At 38.4% G+C, this 19779-nt stretch overlaps 1 protein-coding gene across 1 annotated transcript in view; it reads left to right on the plus strand.

Annotated features, from left to right (window-relative positions):
* Positions 1 to 19779, plus strand: part of zcchc24 (zinc finger, CCHC domain containing 24) — a 32852-nt gene that overhangs the window by 2978 nt on the left and 10095 nt on the right. Inside the window, exon 2 of the mRNA XM_056760834.1 lies at positions 97 to 297. Coding sequence (XP_056616812.1) covers positions 97 to 297 — 201 coding nt within the window. The remainder of the gene's footprint in view (positions 1 to 96; positions 298 to 19779) is intronic.

Raw genomic sequence — 19779 nt, forward strand, 5'->3', positions numbered from 1 at the left:
CTTTGTTTGTTTGTGTTATGCTTTTGCATTATGTATTTGTTAATGCTGTGAGTAACATTTCATGAATTGTCATCCATGTTCTGTTATGTTTTACAGGCTCTGAACAATGGTTTATATAAAAACGTGTCCCCGTACGGCTCTCTCAACAACATTGTGGACGGGCTGAACACTTTAACGGACCACTTCTCCGACCTCTCCCTCTCCTGTGAGCCGCGCAAGCCCAGCAAGAGACCTCCACCAAACTACCTGTGCCATCTCTGCTTCAATAAGGGACACTATATCAAAGACTGCCCTCAGGTAAGAGCCACCATTCTCTGTACACACTGGATGAAAAAGAGAGAGAGAGAGACTGAGAGGAAGATTTTGCTGATTTGACCTACTTGTCAAACAAACATCATTCTGTCTTTTTAGTCATGCAAATCAAGTTAAATCAGACAGCTGAGGCTTGAGGTAACAAAAAGGTCACAGAGTATTTTTTTACTATTGAAATCCATTTTCAAATATAATTTTTATAAAGATCTGTCCGAGGTTTTATGCAAATTCACAATTTTCCCTCACCTTTTCTGAAATATGAAAAATATGATGACATTGTGACATCAGTGCACCACAACAACATCATTAAAACCGAGGGTACACATTAACTGTGTTTACCAGGAAATAAGGCATAAAAATAGTGTCTTATTGGAGCCATGTGCATTTTGCAGGTGATGGTAAGTGCTGTTGTAACTTCAAATGTATCTTTAAGTCTGTCATTAGCTTCATTAAGTTATAGGTTTGTATAACGAATGACAACATGTTTACAGGGCAACACATTTCAATGAATGTTTCAGTTTATGTGTTGTAAAAGGACTCAGTGAGACAAGCAATACTGCCTAATCAGAGATTCAGGAATGAGAATATGTTGCCCTCGAGATAAACAGGTGACAAGTTTGTGGTTTAATTTTGTTTGGGTGCTTAAACTCGTTGTTTTATAATGATAAAATGAGCTAGGTCATGAGAAACCACTTGTGTTGTTTTTCCATATGGCTATTGCAACAGCTTTGTATAACCCTGAGGACACAAAATAAAAAGATATGTTTCACAAATAGGTTAGTTTGAAATATAAATGCCATGTTAGGCCACGTTTGAAGTCACTTCATAGTGCTACCTGAGGTTTCCCCTCATCATTCCTATGAGTTTATAAAATATGTGTTAAAGAAAGATAAAACATGTATTTGTGAAGGAGACTGAGTGATCTTTAATTTCAGCCTGTTAAGGTTGAATAGTCTTTGGATGCAGATAGTGGGTGAGGTTCTTGTACAGGCTCAAGTCTGAGCTTCATGGAATGGTAATGCAGACCAGATGTGGGATTAAAGTGGCGAACCTCCCTTTATGAAAGATGACTACGGTTCCCTGCAGGCTGCTAAAAATCCTATCATGATAAAATATCTCTCTTTGTGCAAGGCTCAGGTATTTTACAAACCCCTCTTTTACATTGTTTTTGGGAGGGTGTTTGCTGACCCTAATGGCCAATGGAAACTATTGCTCATTTTCTGTTGGGCATGTAAAAGATTAAACTATAGTTGTGTCAGTGACATTATGTCATCATAGATTTGTTTACGAAAACATTGCAGTCACAGATGATATTTTAGGGACCTTATGGGGATTGTTGGCATTTTTTCGATTTAATGTCTGTGCTATTGTCCAAAGGAATCTACGTTATTGATGTCAGTTTAAATGAATGTTTATAGAATCTAAAGCGGTAGTTTGCCCAAAAATGCTGTCATTTACGTACCTGTGTATTGCTTCGACACATTTTCCCTGTAAGGGAATGGGGATTGAGGCTGTCAGTCTAACATGCTGCCTACCATCTCCTTTAGTACTCCATTCTAGAGACACAGTGAAAATTGTGATTGATTTTTTTTATTAAACGATCAAATGAGTATCCCAGAAATAACTTTTTTTTGTAGGCCAACCCAGAAGTTTGTGCCGCACTGGTTCCCTCGACCGAAAACTTAAGGATTTTTCACATAAACTTTTGGAAGATCTCAAAAAAAGAACAAAGGTTTATGATGACGTTTAATGTCAAAGGATGTAGTCAATTTTAGCAACTTGTTAGCAACCGCCGTTTTTTAGACAAAAACCACGAGTGGGTTAAAATATTTACAGGTTTTGTTAACCATAAATCTTATTTTAGACATTTAACCAAAAACCCAATGACTTGGGGCAATGGAACCTGAAGTGGTAAAATGCTAACTTGCTTCTGGGTTCTGCATTCAAATAAACATCATCTCTGCGATACTCTATGATCATGTCATCAAGATAAAAAAGCTAAAGCTAACTTTGAGTTTAATGCTAGCTTGTGGCCAGTCAGTTTTTGTGGAGCAGCTGCAACACATGGCCTGAAGAGTAAATCCCTATCAAATATGTCCTGTTTTAAATCTTACTCGCTCTTGTGAAAGCCAGTGGAAAAGCAAGAAAGTCCAGTCCCCAGATAATGTCCACACCTACTCAATTCAACACTACAGAAACGTAACTCCCCCTAGAGTCCCACATTCTGTAATTTACTTTCCATTTGTTATATCATATGGCACATCCACGTATTCACCCCACTGAATGTCTCAGAGACAATATTTCCTTCTTTAATCGTACAGTTTGAGAAATGATGCGCAGGGCGAGTCTAGTTTTTCGCCTCTTGTCTAAAGGAAATGAATTCCAGCGCAAGCTGGTGGCCACTAAAAGTTTGTCCTATCCGAAGGACTACAAACAATTTGCCAACACAAACACTGAAGCTCTGACTTCAGAGGGCACAGCAGGACCTGTGATCTAAAGCCAGCGCTGAGAATCACATTCTCATGCACTCTCCCAGCACACTGTCTCGATCTCCGTTAGTTTCCCAGCAGATGAGGTGAAGTGGGCCAAGCTGCTCCGTCAGTGTAGAGGCAGAGTTTTAAAACACAGTCATTCCTGGGACAGGGGCTGGCCGTGGCGGGGGCGTCTGGAGACGAGCAGACCAGATAGGAATTAGGGAATGTCACGGCTCGGTTGGAGCAGAGCGTGGGGGCAGGAAGCATGTGTGTTGGTTTGGTGTTCTGGTGTGTGCGCGGTTAGGACTGCAAGGCAATAGACCTCTCTTTCTCACGTGTCACCTAAGGGAAGTGGTTCTGGCCCTTGCTGAGCTCCGCAGGGAACACTAGAGCACCGTAGAGCAGGCAGCTGTTTGCTCTGCCCATGGGCAGCCAGCGAGAGTTATGTCAACAAGCTCAGCTAAATGGGAACGGTTTTGCTCTGTCATTCATTACCCAGAATTCCCATTGCCAACTTTTATGCCAAGACCTCAAATACCCGTTTCTCGCTGTTTATGTTATGCTAGTTGAATATCTGATTGTTTCAGTCGATGACACTTACCTACCCGGCATGCAGAGGTGCGTTGGGGTTTCCTTATGGAAAATGTGTGCGGTGGAATGCGGTTCACAGGGGTGTGAGAGGCTCTGCATGTAAGCTCAGCTCGTGAGTCATGTCCTCTGCAATGCATCCCTATTGCCAATGCCCTTTTTTGTGTCACAGTCTCTAAGTGACACTGTCTGTCATTCACAGCATGTATTCTAACTCCCACTGTCACCCCATCAATGTGAGTCTTGTTCGGGAATTGTTGAAACATGGTACAGGGTGCGGAAAAGAATGCCTTTTGTTGTAAGAAGAATTGGCCATAGGGTCACAATCATGTTACTGTCTCCTACGTGCATTTTCCTCTCTTGATGCATTAAGCAGCCCAGCGCTGCATACTAATGTATGCATGTTCTCTGTAAATTCCTGGGGATTGAATCATGCTAGAAAATTCTCAAATTGTCAGGCGATTTGTATTTTTAAGAAATTCATAGATGAACCAGATACAGTGGAGAAGACACAGCTGGGGACTGTCCTGATCTTCTTTGATGGGAAAGATGAAGATTGTCTCGTGTTAACCAAAAGCACTTGGATACCATTGATTTCATACAGAAGGTTGATTATTCTTTTGAGATAATACATCTCTTGTTCAAGTCGTAATCATGGTGAAAGAATGTGTGTGTGTATATATAGCCGTGCTTCCAAGTTTCTTCTCTCTCCTGATTTATTTTATTCAAATGCACTAGTTTTTAGCGACTTTTATCCAATGGTCCATGTTTGCTATTAGAGATTCTGAAGGGTTGTTGGTTGTGCATCCACGGAAACAATTTTGAATTTTTGGAAAATCAACAAAACAAGTGGTTTCTTTGTTTTTAATATGTAACACAAATGCTTCCCTTATGTTGCAGTATTTGCTTCCTCCAAGTGTTGTGGGTCATTTAAGTCTATTGATTAAAGGTGGCAGATTCAACACTTATTTGTATGTTTTGAGCAAATGGTGTCCAGTCAACCCCCCCTTGCCAACACCAGTCAGCGATTGTATTTTTTACTTATATTAAAAGAAATAAAAATTCTGTCATAGTTTACTCCCCCTCAAGTTGTTCCAAATCTGTATAAATGTATTTGTTCCGATGACCACAGAGAAAGATATTTGGAAGAATGCTTGTAACCAAAGAGTTCTCGGCAATAATTGACGACAATAGTAGGAAAAAATGTTTGTTATGATGAACACAAAAGAAGATATTTGGAAGAATGTAGGAAAGCAAAGAGGTCTGGGGTGCTTTTGACTGCCATTGTTATTTTCCAATGTCTGAAAATGTGGCCATCCTGTTTGGTTACAAGCATTCTTCCAAATATCTTCATCTGTGCTCATCAGAGCAAGGAAATTAATATCGATTTGGAAGAAATGGAGGGTGAGTTAGAATTTTCATTGAATTTAGAGGTATTATTTTCGGGTAAACTTAAAGGTAAACCCTTCAACTTTATCTTCTATTTTTTATTCTGATTTTGGATAGTTGTGAAGCAGGAATGAGCATTTGGTTCTTGCAGATATTTGTAAGTAAAAAGTTTGACATTATTTATTCTGAATTAACTTGCGTATTCCACCCAGCAGTTTTTCCCATGTTGGTCAAAGTTATAGACTTTGATTTCTTTCATTTGAATTATGCAACATACTAAAATTGTAAACATTAGCCTGAGGTTGTGTAATTTAATTCGACAAGAGACCTTTGTTTGAAAGAAACTTCTATAAGGACTACAACAGCCTGTGACAGGAAAACACTCTGTTGTAGGAGGCAATCACGGAGTTGTTACGAGACAGTCACCTTTTCCCAGTCTCTTGCTGAGATAATTGCGTAAACATGGCTTTAATAAGGAGCCAAAATGACAATGTATTTCCTGTTTCTTGATAGAATCAAATAAATAGCTGTAAGCTGCATACATAAGCAGGTCCATTTTCAATCAGAACTACGACAAGGCCAAGTAACAAACGCGAATGTGTTGGGAAAATACTTAAACATATTATGTAGTGAGTGCTTGGCAAAGTTCTGTAATGATATACGTTTGTCTGTTTATGCTTAAGATCTTTCAACAACTGTTTGAAAGAGTTTCGAAAGCCCCATATATTCAGTAATACAGAATAAATAGGACTCATGGCCAGAAATCATCTCCTGCTGAATAAGTGTGTTTTGGAATGTCAGTATTTTGATTTAGTGACTCTCTCAACTTTTGACTCCAAGAAAGGTCTGATAATGACAATTTGCTTTTGGGTGATCACAATGGACCAAATCTGGATGTTTGTCTAGTCAAGACTATAAGAACATTCAGTATACATCCTGTAAAAACAAAGCTGTATACTGTATATTAATATTAGCATTAAAAGGGTTTTTACTTGTTACATTATCTACAGTATTTACAGCTAAACATTTTGTTTAATAGTTCTTACTTAAAAATAAGTTTTGCAAAACAACAGGGTTGTCAAAGTTCTTAAATGTATCAAACATTTGTTAGCCTTGGAGTGTGTTTGTATGCATAGCAAAACACTGAGTCTCAAAACCCTTGAAAATAAGCTCATTTTGTATGCAAGAAAACCTAAAATCACAGAGTTTTCCCATGTTTTGACATCATCAACAAACACCAGTTAGGATGTTTACTTTTGAGCACTTACAAGGACCCATATTTTAATTTGAGTAAATAGTAAAAAATGTAGGCGTGACAACATGCCTCTCAATTGTGGTTATTTTACACAAATGACACTATGTAAATGAATCTGAGTGTGATGTTGCTTCACAGATCTGTTTGCAGTCGTGTTTGTTCAGGCCAGCTGTTTAGTGTTTGTCACAGCCTGTCAGGCGGTTGTCCTGGGAAACAACCAGTGTGATGTTGCAAAACAGATTTACTATTCACATTCCCAAACATGTGTTCTGCTTGTTTTTATTAATGCATAATTGTGCATAGTTAGTCTTTCAGCCATAATAGCCATCATTTATTTTTTATACTAAGAACCACAACAACACATTGTGTAATTCATTGAATACATTTTCTTTCTCCCCTCAAATTATGTTAAATCTCAGTGTCGATAAATCTCCTTCCCTGTATAAGATATATCATTGGGGCAGGCTGTAATTAGTTTTTATAATATTAAAGGTCCAGTGTATGAGATTTAGCGGCATCTAGCGGTGTGGTTGTGAATTACAGTCAACGGCTCACTCTGACACAGGACAAAGATGTCATCACGTTTTCGTTTCAACATGTTGAATTCCATGCAAGGGAACCTGCGATGTATGTAAATAGAAGTAGCTCATTCTAAGGGAATAAAAACATAATGTCTCATTATGTAAGGTCTTATATAGATGTTGTTATGTGTATTATATAGATGTTGTTATGTGTATTATATTGCATTTCTGTCAATATATCTTCCAAAAAATTACACAGTGGACATTTAAACTAAGTTTATATTATGTTTTATTTCATAAAAAAAAATTAGAGTCCTTGTCAGGATTTGGAAACAACCAGCTGAAAAAGGTCAGAACTGTGGAGAGCATGTTTTGCACTTCCTCACAAAGGAAATCAAAGTTACAAAATATGAAAGAGGGTTTCCTGCCAGCTGCTTTGTGTTCCGCATAAAAATGTCACTCTTCCTTTGACTCTGCTGATACAACAGCTAATGGAGCCTTTTTTCTGAACTGTAGATGTCTCTTTGCATGAGACCTCTATGTCAACATGTGGAGGGTAGCGATAACATCTCTTCAACAGAGCGGTGTGATCTGTTTTCATATTTAGAAATAAGAAAAGAACGGGTATGGTGAGTGCAGTGCCCTCATGCTGCCCTCAAAGACATTTTTGAGGACAAATAAAAGGGTATACTGGCATTCTTAGTTTCAGAAAGACCCTTAAAGCAATCACAGTGGTTTGTTACGTAATGTAGATGGGGTTATATTGCTTGGATAATAAGACAAAGATCCTCAGCTCTTCTCTGTTGTTCACGACTCTTGAGTTCAATTATTCACGAAATCCATAGTAATTACATTTTCATTAACTGTTATTTGTACAGAAACTTTCAATCACTTTGCAGTGGGAAGGTTGTGGTCACGTCTGATCTTCTGAGCGCATCATTTAATGAAAGAAAACAAAAGTGGGTTTCATGTCAACACTAACATCATATGACTGACTGCTAAAAGGGCATGAGAAACTTTGATTTGTAGCCTTTTGATTATGATTATTTGGAGATGTTTCGTGCATGTTTCATCTAGAATGTGTTTTGTTCTCTATATTGTTTCACTGCATGATTTTATTGAATCTGAGCTCATTATTACTCAAATGACACCTCTCTATCGGAATTGTTAAATGTCAAGTATATAATTGTTTAAAGTTGTTCTTTGATTCACAGTTAAACTGCACAAGGTCAGTGGTATTGTTCAAGCTGTTTGTCGTTCCAATATTTAACAACCTACAAGTTCCTCTGACGTTGTAACCAACCTAATAACTTGAGAAAAATGACCATTTGTTTGGCGTTATCTAGCATGAAAACACATCCTGCCCGTTTAGGAGAATAGATAATGTACAACCATGCGCTCATCTCATATAGCAATCGGAGACCCTAAAACATCCATCCCTCTCATTGGAGTCACCAAATTCCAACTGAACACCATTGCTCACATTTGACCTTAAGATGTGTCAGGCCGCTCACTCTCTTTATTCTATTCAAAAGGAGAATAAGCAAGGCCGAACTGGGATGGCTCATTTGAAGGCCAGGACACACAAGCACAGTAGATGGTGTCAGAGAAATAAAACACAGCAAGCTTTGTGTTCGGGTCTGAATCGGGACCTTCAGGAAGGGCCTAGTGCTGGGAATGGCCAATGTTAATTAAGGGTCCCATTGTTTGTCTTTAGGTTCTCCAGACGAAGAGGTCAGGAAGTCAGCTCATATTGTTCACCCAGTGGGATGCTGACTACAGCACAAGCCGAGACCACAGATCTCTCTTTTTTAATCAATCTCCTGTTAAACAGGAGAGCTATAGTTAGCTATAGAGGCTGAGCCATCATGAGGACAATCAGCTGTGATTGGTGGAAGGATGTAACAATACGTCTGCTATTAAAGTACATGATTCCTTCTTATCTAATACTTACCATTCTGAAGTCTTAATTTAAAGGGACAGTTCACATAAAATAATTCATTCTGTCATTGTTAATTCACACTAACGTTGTTCAAAACCTGTATATGACTCTTTCTTCTGGGAACACAAAAGATGATATTTTGAGAAATGTCTCAGTGGGTTTGTTTCCCCCACAATGAAAGTCAATGATATCTTCCTTTTGAGTTCGGCAGAGGAAATAAAGTCTTACAGGTTTGGGATTATATGGATTTTACCAAACCAAGCACCCGAAAATGTTCAGGTTCAAAAATGTTCAGGTTTGATACAAGCTACCCTATGACATAATATTTAATATCACAGAGCTTTAAATCTTTAAATTTAAACTTTTGCTGTTGCTTTTATTATGTTTTTGGGGTGTTTAACAATGGATGTTCTTGTTTCTAATTTCAGAAAACGCTTTATATTTCACATATTGCAAATCTAATGTTCACCGCTGTCCCTCTTCTCACAAAACGACTGGATTTCTTCCGGTCTATATAAAATCCCTCCTTCCGAAATGGTCTGATAGCTGACCAGGTCTGTCGTGATTGGTGCTCGCTTAAAGCGCGTGTGTGAAGATGTCCCACTCACACCATATGAGCGAGCTTCCTCTTCTCAGGCTGTATTGATTGGTTGGTGCCCTTCTCTGTGCACGTTTATTCATAAGCTTTGGCTTTTAGCAATAAACAGTAACAATTGCGTGAACTTCTCTTCATCAGTTAAAAACATGCGGATCGATCGAAGTGTAACGGAGGTCTGCTAGTTCATGTGAAAACGTCAATCTTTGCTAGGGATCGCACATTTTTTCCTACAATGGTGAAGGAAACGACACCGGACTGACCGCACACACACACAATATCAGTATATTACACAGAACAGCTTTTACATCCGATGTTAAAGTCATGGAAGCTGTTATTTGACCGTTGGTTATCTTAGAATGTGTGTAGCTGAATTCTTATAACAGCTTTAGGACTGTTATGAAAGTGAAAGTAGTTTAGCATTGGCTCTTCCTCTTGTCTAAGGAAGGTCCTTTTTGGCGTATTCATTTAGGCGAATGTTATCAAAAGCTCTGGGAATGGTGACATCATGTACACGGGAAGTAGAGGGCTGTAGTCCAATTCCAGCCGTTCTCTGTAGTCCTTGAAAAGTGAATTCTGTTAAAGGCAATATCTCGCTTGGCACTTAACTTTGAGCTTTATCATTCTGCAGGTATCGTTTATACTCAAACAGCAACATAACACACTAACTAAAGGTTGAAACATGTGATCGACTGGAATGGGACCTTTAAAAGAAGCAAAAAAAAACGAATTCAGAATAGTTTTCCAGGTTACTTGATATACATTAGTATGTTTTTTCTAGTAAGCTGTCTCTCCAGGTTTATGTCACGCCCCTTTGTTGTTATCCTTATGGTATTTAATGTACAAAAGTTAACTGGGCCACAATATAGTCACAATATAGTAACTTTTACCAAGACAATTTTAGTGATTCTATCATGTTTACGAGTAATCTTAATCTAAACATATTGTAATTTTACTTTATATCACATCTTAATTTTGACATATCATTCCATTTTTTATCAACATGGAACGTTCCTTGAAGCTTCGCCATCTCCTGAATTGTAGCCATTGTTTTGGAAACATTTTTAATAGTTGTGCTAGTCAGAGAGATGATTAAAGTGTCTGAACCTTCTTTGACACATTGCAAAGATCCTCTTAAATGTTCACCTGGAACATTTATGTTTAGGTTTATGGTGAAAACAAATAAAGTCTGAAAGATTTGACATTATTTGCTTTTATAAGTATGCCATTAAGAAACCCAAACTGTTATGAACTCTATCTACAGTCTTTTGTAGTCTCTTGTGTATCATGTAGCTGGAAGGCCTGTGTTGAGTCACTGTGGCGGCTGTTAAGGGTTCAGGGAAGTAATGGGGGTGTGAGGGAAAGCGCGAATTTGGGGGGGGTTATTATGGCAATGTTTTTACAGTCTGACCTGTGATCTTCCTTCCCATCTGCACCAGTCCAGTCTTGACACACTAGGTTCCTGGTCCTACCCACAGAATGTGTTCCTCTCCAGGGTTACCATATGTAGTTTGTGTGCGTGTGCATGTGAAAGAAAAATTGGCGGGTTATCATCAGCGAGAAGCTACAATGTAAACAAAACTTATCTGTGAGACTGGAGACATAACAGACAGTCCTCTTCTCCTTTGAAAACATTAGAGACATGTGTTTACATGGGTATTTACTACTCAATAAATCCCTCGCTGTTATCGTAACTGTGTTAGATGAGCAGATAGTACGATAATACGGTGACAAACCACAATGTGAAATGCTTTACATGTGTACAGCAGCATCCTACACTAACTCCATTGCTAGAAATCAGAGGTCTGCTTCGTTGAAGAGATAGTGATGCAGTACGTGGTCTTCACAATCTCAACCATGTGCTCTTAAATAAGATGGAAACATTTAGATACATTACCTCGATCTTTTTACACACCGGCCAATCAACCTGCTCATGTCATTCATTGCTTCGGTAATTTAACCCCATTTGCAGCTGTACGAGTGGTTGGGGTTAGCCGGGTTGGCACGGGGAACCATGGGAATTGAGTTTTTTGAGAAAGAGGTTCTTTCCTGGAAGCAGGACTTGTGATAACAAAAATCCTGAACATGTGAATGATTTTAGAAGTATGGAGTTATTGAAGGACATTGTTAGGAAATTGTTTCAGGAATATAGAGGAGGGCGGTTAAGGGTCCCATGTCATCGACTTTGGCAGCAAAATGAGTTTGTTTAAATCAGTTACTATGAAACCATTCCATACAGTCCACAATTCCCATCACACGTGTCATGTGTTTTCAAGGACTGCAGGCTACATTAACATGATGAATGTATGGGCGGTGAGAGAGAGAGATGATTTCGAACACGTTTAGAACGGGCTTGTAGAAAAGTCAGCGTTATCTGTGGGAGATGTTGCGCCAGTGCCAGCTAGTGTTAATGTGAACCTCTGCATTTTTCCAGCGAAACTAAATACATTGAAAACATTTATCTACGCATCGGGCCAAGAGCAAACCACCTCCTGAGACACCAAAGAACACAATGTGCTCATTCATAAATAATATTCCCAGCACCTTTTTTCGAGTACAACACCGAGCTGAACCTGGAGACCCAGATTCGGTTATATTAATAATGCTTATAGAAATGTTATGAAAGATATTAAAGGGTAATCCAGGCGAGGAGTTTAAGATATGATTCATATTAGTCTGCTAAGATAAGCAAACACGCTATGGTTTGTTTTAGGGGATGGAGGGCTTACCTGTATTACAGACACTTCGATTCAGCAAGGCTTGAGAATTATGTATTCTTTTGGAATATTCTTTGGACAATTGAATGAACTGAGGGTGGGACCTCATCATCCTTATAGAGTAATTGATCTTGCATTGGTTGTTTGGCAGGCTAACCTAGAGCGCTTCCAGTAACCCTGCCTGTAATGGACCGACGCAAACTTCTTGACAAGACACCAGTGACAACCAATTTTTCTGTCCACACTAAGACATATGAAGCGTAACATCCAGAATTGAGTTTTTGCAATAAATCTCCATTATCCTTATTCGGGCATGTTTTTACGATTTACACTGTAAGATTTGTCAAATAATATCTGATATTTCCCAGTTTCCACAATCAATCTCTCCTCCATATGTGATGCTCTATGTACGGTTTTGATCTAATGAGTTTTCAATGATCTTGTGTGGCTTGTAGATACTTGGATTAAAAGCATTTGTTGGAGTGTTTGTTCAGTGTGGGTGCTAACATAGTATGAACTAGAACGTAAAAATATTCGTTCTCCCTCGAGACATTTTTTTATACCCTAGAACATTAGACAAAAGAGGCATTGAGTGCAAGAGGGGTTCCCATAACCCGTGGTTCATAAAAATGTCACTTATAATTGAATTACTCCCTTGATTGACAAGCTGTAGTGATAAGGAAGAGCTCATCATTTACTGTAGCAACATTGGATCAGCTGTGATGGCGTTAGGCCAGTAACATGTGTCTCTGTCCCATCCTGTTAAACAAGGAAGGGATGACGTACAACAATGAAGATTGCATAAAAAAGAATAAACAGCACTGCGTTCTCAGAACAGACTGTTTACCTCTCACTTGCATTTATGTTCTGAGCATTTACCAGTCGTGGGTCGGTTTGGATCAGTGTTGCGTCGGAAATCATGCTGTCGTAAGTGAAGCCAATATTAGTGTCTTAGATTGGGAGATAAAGAAATCGGGGCATAATTTACATTTTACGTCTGATCCTGGTTCCAGAAAACAGCAGAATTATAGTTTTGGCAGAGATTGTAACTGTGTTTATTAATTGGAATATTAATCTTCTGGGATAAAACGATGCAGATATTTCTTCAACAGATAAATAATAGATGCGGAAGAGATAAGTCAAAACTAAGGTAAACAATGGCATTTGGATTTTCTTTTAATCTAAATATTAGTGGCTCAGATTCATTACTCCTGACACAAATATAAAAATAGTTTTTATCAACATGTTTTCAATTTACACTCTAACTTGTTGACAATATGCATTGCTCTCTTACTTGTTAGTCGCTTTGGATAAAAGCGTCTGCCAAATAAAAAAATGCAATAAAAGAATTGTTTGTCGTTTCAAAAATTATATAAAAAAAAAAAATATATATATATATATATCAAAATGATATATACAGCCACAGAAAAAATGAAGAGGTCGTTCCACATTTTTAGTTAATCAGCATTTCTAGATGTAAAGTGGCCATTTAGTGTCTGTTAAATTACAACAAAGTCAAACCTCAGACCAAGTCGTCCAACAGCAATGTGAAAGACTGAAAAGTAAGCGAAAACTGTGATAAAAATCAAGGCTATCACAAAGAAATGACTTTTAAACCTTTCCTTAATACACATGTACAAAAATGATTGTCGTATTGATTCCAAGTGAATATACAGAGCATCTTTTCTGTTATTTTGAAATTTTTTCTTCAAAAATTGGAAATTTGGGAGAAATATGGTTAATAGTTCACAGAATTATACAAAAATGATAACTTTAGTTAAATACGTGCCTATAAATAGTGAATTCAGAAAATAATGGAATAAACCTTTTTTTTCATTAAATACTGTTAAAATGTTGTCAAAGTTCACAAGCACTTTTAATACATTTTATTAGTTAGATATTTTCAAAACCCAGTGACAAACATAAAGGGTGGCTACTGATAATGATAACCATATCAGATTTAACACAATGACCTAGTTTGACACCACCAGAGGTTATTGTCCTCACTGACACTGAGTTAACTATGTGTGATGAACTCCTAATTAGAAGGGGAATGCCAAACTTGCCTGCGTAATAGACTCAGCAGAGCCATCCAGCCTGGTGGTGTTGTGGTTTTGCACTGACAGGGGCCTTCACTAAATCCCACATTTGTTTGGACTAAATTTAAATGGAAAAAGTCGTTTTAAGATTCACTCTGGTTTTGGATATGGGGTTTGATCTGCAGCACCAGCCCACTTCCAGTGTTTACTGCGGGATGGATAGCTCTCGTGTTTGATAAGCCCTCTTGAAAAATATCAGTGGTTTGCCAGCTATTTGCCTGTCACCAGTTGTAACTGAGCGCTGGGATGATTGCCTCATAGTAAATCTCACACTGCTTTGTGGATTTGTCTTCCGTGTTGCCATCGTATTATTTGAGCTTAAAATAACATTTAGTTGAACATTCAGTAGTGTTAAATCGAGTTGGGTTATTAACTGGACACAAGATGGTATATTAATACTAATAGAGTACATTTAATACGGTGGTTATGTGAGTAATGTGGTGGGTAAAAGATTTCCTGCAGCATGTACACTATATGCTTGTTGATCCATTATTGTCGTAAAATGTAGCTATATGTTCCATATTAACTTAATGTAACATATGTGCGATTTTGGCAGGTCTCTTGGAAATCTCTCTGTGTTTGCTTTCTGAAACTGGGGCAGGGAGGTACATAGCAAACACTGCGGTATGTTAATAACTAGTTCATTTATTAGTGTGACAGAATGTAATTTTATTGCCTATAAATAAGAAGAGGGCTGGGTCCCAAAAAATGATTTATTGAGTGTTGTGTTTTTCACCTTCCAGATGAAGCTGCCATATTGAGGTCTTTGCTGTTTTTCTCTCTGAAAACTATTGTTGAGGTTTTGGAACATTTGGAGTGCAGTAGACGTTTATATTGTCATTACTTTTCGTTCATGTCTGGAAAGATTTTTGCAAGAGTCGCACGTAACAGTATGCCCTTGGGTGAGGATGCTGGGCGGGTGTCACATTTAGAGGTGCACTGATCCGTTTTAAACTCTGAATGAGTCGTTAAATTATATGGAGGATCTATTGACAGAAATGCAATATAATATACGTAACCTTAGAATGAGCTATCTACACACACCGCCGGTCCCCTTACATGGAATTCGCCATATTGTTTCTACAGTAGCCCCAAACGGACAAACTGCTCTACAGCACATGTAAATATGTCATCTCATATAGCGAAGAAGCGAAAACGTGACGACATCTTAGTTCTGTGTCAGCCACCATGGCGTAGTGCTTCGAATGGAGGGGTTGGAGTGAGCCGTTGGTTACAATTCGCAACCTCACCACTAGATGCCGCTAAAATCTCCACATTGCTCCTTTAGTTTAATGTTTAGATTTGTTTATAGACCAAAAAGAGGTTCACAAACAAAATGTAACGTTTGTTTTAACACCACAAGTACAAACGTATTCATGCAGTGATTGTGTATGGCTTTTTATATATAGCTGTCACCGTAGAGGATAAGAATGCTTATCTCTGCAGTCATAGCTCGCAAATAGCAGCTGCTCATGAACAAATTAAGAGCACAAGCAATGCTTTTCTTTGTGCAACTAAGCCTCATACTGTATATATCATATATATTTTTGTGTCGTCTTAGTTTTGACTGAATGCCAGTGGTACTTGACTTACCCAGATTTATAAATATATCTGCATAAATAAATACGTGCGTGTTCCAAGCTCGATTTAGCATAAAGACTCTCTCACACTTTGCCTACTTCTGCATCCTACATCTTTCACACTAGCCAGTGTATCTGGGTTTGGTTCACTATATTAGTCTGGAATCTATGAACTCTCACTCCCAGTAATGTGTTCGTGAACATGGCTAGTTTGTACTCCTAAAGGATGCGGTGCACCCATATACTTTATAACTCAAAGTGTTGGATTGTTGTAAACTAAAGCAAAATTTCTGTTGTTTAGTGTAATCTTTAACATGTGTTGTGGTGTTTATGTGTAAAGTGCATCATATGAATACGACTCCGTTTCAAGAGCAAAATCTTAATCAAAAGATTCACAGATAATTATCAGAATAAACAGAGTAATTCACAGAGCGAACCCTCAGGAATGGCCGAGTTTGATCTGTGTGTGTTTCCACATCTATCTGCGAATCAATCTCATCTGCGTCCCATCCAAACTAAACAGAGATTAGTAGAAAGTTGAGCTTTCCCCCTCATCTCCTTTGTGGGATAATCGAGCGCGTTCTATCTGGTGGAACTGGTGTTCTAGTGCTGTGTGGAGTTGGAGTCCCATGGGACCTGGGCAAGAGGCTCCAGCACCGGGGCCTCCATTGTTTATACTGATGGATTCCAGATGTTGGCAGTGGGAGCAGCCAAACTCCAGGGGCCTACGCCAAAAAACCAGGAAGCTGTCCAGCGCTATCTGGAATACTTGGAAAACATTTCTTAGCTTTTGTAATAACCTAAAAAAATCTGTGTTGCATTTTATATCTTAATATGAGTGACCGCTGTATATGTGTTGGTTTCACAATTCAAAATAGTTTGTTCAGAGAATTTTTACTGTATGCTTAAAGGGATACCCAAATAAAATAATTCTGTCATCATTTACACGGCCTCAGGTTGTACCAAACAGATCTCATCCCCTATTTAGTGCAATAGTAGGGAAAATAAAGGGGGATGAGATCTGTTTGGTTACTGACATTCTTCCAAATTTCTTCATTTGTGTATAGCAGTACAAAGAAATGTATGCAGGTTGGAACAATCTGAGTGTGAGTAAATGATGAAGGATTTTCTTTTTTGGGTGAACTTTCCCTTTAAGGAGGAGTAGCATTAAGTTGAACAAGTATCCAGTTGTTTTGCAAACGTGTGATGTGATCTAAAAGCGATTGAGTTATCAGTGTTAGGATCTCAAGGGTTGTAAGTGTAGGCTGAGGTGTTAGTGGTTCATTTCTAGTTTTTGGTCACTAGCAACTTCACGGCTTCCTTCCCTTTCACTTTACGAATGCGCATCCAATATCAGCTCTTCTGGACTCTTCGACACTAATCATCAAATAAAAAAATTTCAAGGCTGCCCTCAGGTCAGCAACTAAAGCTATAATGTGTCAATATCAACTTAACCTGCGATCACGTCGGGGGTTTCACAGAAGTCTCAAAGCAATTGGTTTGAGGAGGATTGTTTTTCCTAACACTGAGACATTGTGAACAGACAGATTTATCATATAACACCACACCTGTTCTCCCCTGTCAGTCTCTGAGATGCCGTCCTTGCCTTTCGGGCATTAAAAGAGACAGCTGCAGCCACAAGAAAGGGACACAGAAAGACCCAAGAAAACACTAGGTTCATTTAGACGCTCTAGTGGGGATTAATAAATAACACCAGCGCGCACCTGACTGGAATGCCTGCTCCAGTCCGGAAATCACACACAGACGCAGCTGATGAGCTCAACACTGTCATTCTTGTATGCGAGACTATGGGAAAGGCCATCTGCGGGCTCTGTCTTGGCCTTGCCTGAATCTCCTCATCCAGGCCAGACAGAGCTCCGCTTGATCCATTCACATATTGTGATGCTAATGACCCTGAGCTCTCTAACACGCGCTGGTACCTTCAGTCTGTTTACATGAAAGCGTAGCCATGACATCAATTCACAGGACTTTTAAGGGAAGGAATATACAGTCAAATAATATTAATGGTAAGTTAAATGTGTATATGGGTAGTTAACCAATACCTGTGTCCTATGGTGTGACAATAATTTAGCAAAATCTGACAACGAACAATAAATCTCTTAAAATTGATAAATAATAGAAAATAATATATTATTAACAGATTTCTAAATGTTTGCTGTCACACCATAAGACACATGGTATGGTTTATTTGTCATATACACTGAAAAAACAACTAGTAGGATTTTCCTATTTTTTGCACACAGTTTCTTTAAGTAAATTTACTTAAAACTGTGTGCAAAAATTAAGTAAATCCAACAAGTTGTACTTGAGTACTTATTTTTTGTGCTTAATTGTGTTTTTCAGTTACTTCTGTTAAAATGTCCTTTTGAGGATATTCAAGAATATCCTCTGCTAGATAAAAATAAATACATAAAAATATGATTTATTTATAAATCATTATTATTTCTTGTGAAGCGGTTTGTGTTCGTTTGTAATAATTAATAATTAAAGTATATAAAAACAGTAGAAGTCTGTGGTATAACAGTATTGGTAATGTTTGTGTGTATGTACTGGATATAGAAAAATATTGTAATTCTGTTTGGCATTAACAAATCTTAAGCAGTCACAAGTGTGTGGTGCTCTGCTTCTCAGAAATGTGTTTCTGTGCACATGTTTATTTCCTCGTGTTCATCTTTATTTTCATCGACAAATTTGGGTGACGTTCCCGGAAAATAAGGAATGAATTAGACTGATTGTTGTGGTAGGACAGTTATTCTAGAATGTGTGGAATTGCTAATGTTTGATTAACTATATGTGCACTTTTTGTGCTAGTGAAAATTCAAAAATGGGTTTTGATTTTTGGAATCTCTTGTTGATTCTCTGGCCCAAGAGTTCACATGCAAACCTCTTGAAACCAAACTTAAACTTCTTGGGCCAAAGAGGTTTTTGCAGTTACCACCAAGAATTCTCTTAAATGGCATAGCTATCCTTCAACGGATTGCCTTTTTTTACACACAGAAAAAGAACAAACCAGTTGAAAATTGGTGCATTTGTTGTACGAACTATAAATGATCAATAAATGTATGTTAATAGAATATAACTAATAAATACATAGCAATAGTGAGTAAAATAACATCAGTTTCTTTCATTCTTCTATCTAGACTTCTTATCATGAACTCACCCTAAACATCCCCTTTCTCACATGTCCCTCTCACTGGATGAGTCTTATCTCTCATGCGGATGCCTCCAAACGCTGACACTCCAAATCACTATCTTTCGCTTTCCTCCTCTGGCACCCTTTTGTTAATCTGTATAGTCTTAATTCAAAACAGTGCTGTGATTTGAAAGGGGGGGGACTCGTCAAGTTTTCTCATGTTATACCAGTGTGGAACCCATCTGCTTCTGATTTCCTTCCCCTTTAGTCCTGTAGGGCCTGATTGGAGGAACGTCTCCAGCTGTAAGCGATGACTGCCGTACTGTGGTATTTGTCCTGTTGAGGGGAGGTTGGCTTTGCTGCTAGGACAGTCAGAGTCCCCCCATCCCCCTTTTTGGCCTCCGCGGGGAACACAGCTGGAGGGATGGTGAGGAGACGCTCGATATGATCTCCCTCCCCCCTCCTTACCATTTACAGTCACTGAATACTTGTATCTAATGTCCTTAGCATTCCCCATGCTAAAAGAGTGACCCTGCTGTTTGGATGATGGCGGAGTGACGGGGTTTGGAACACTGGATTCACTTTACCGCTGTTGACAGGCAGTAAATGCTTCACATGTGTGTGTGTTTATGGTTTTGTTTCATGGTGGATGACGGTTTTGTTCACTTTCTGCTCCAAAACAATAATTATGACTCCAACAGCTGGATAGTGAGGGCGTCTTTCCAAAAAACGTTTATTGTAATGGAATAGTTCAGCCAGAAATTCAGCTTCGACCTCATATTATTTTCATTATTCTATATAACACAAAGGGAGCAGAATGTTCCAGCAGCTCTTATGGGATTATTTTAGGATACCTTTATGGTTCTTAATTGTTATTTCGGAATATAAATCATCATGCACTTTTATTGTATGGATAAAAACTTGACATGGTGATTAAAAACAACTCCAAAGTTTGTGCTCCAAAGCTTATGCGCAAAATTGGAATATTGCATAAAATATTTGTGAACTTGTCAACCGTCACTTCCCAAGAAACTGGCACTAAATATTAGTAAGAAACGTAAGAGAAGCCACTGAGTGAATATAATATTTTTCATATATATTGACAATTACTTGCTCAAGCAGGCAAAATACAATAAATGCGGTGCTTTCGTGG

The sequence above is a fragment of the Triplophysa dalaica genome, chromosome 11, assembly GCF_015846415.1.
Source record: "Triplophysa dalaica isolate WHDGS20190420 chromosome 11, ASM1584641v1, whole genome shotgun sequence".
Classification (NCBI taxonomy): Eukaryota; Metazoa; Chordata; class Actinopteri; order Cypriniformes; family Nemacheilidae; genus Triplophysa; species Triplophysa dalaica.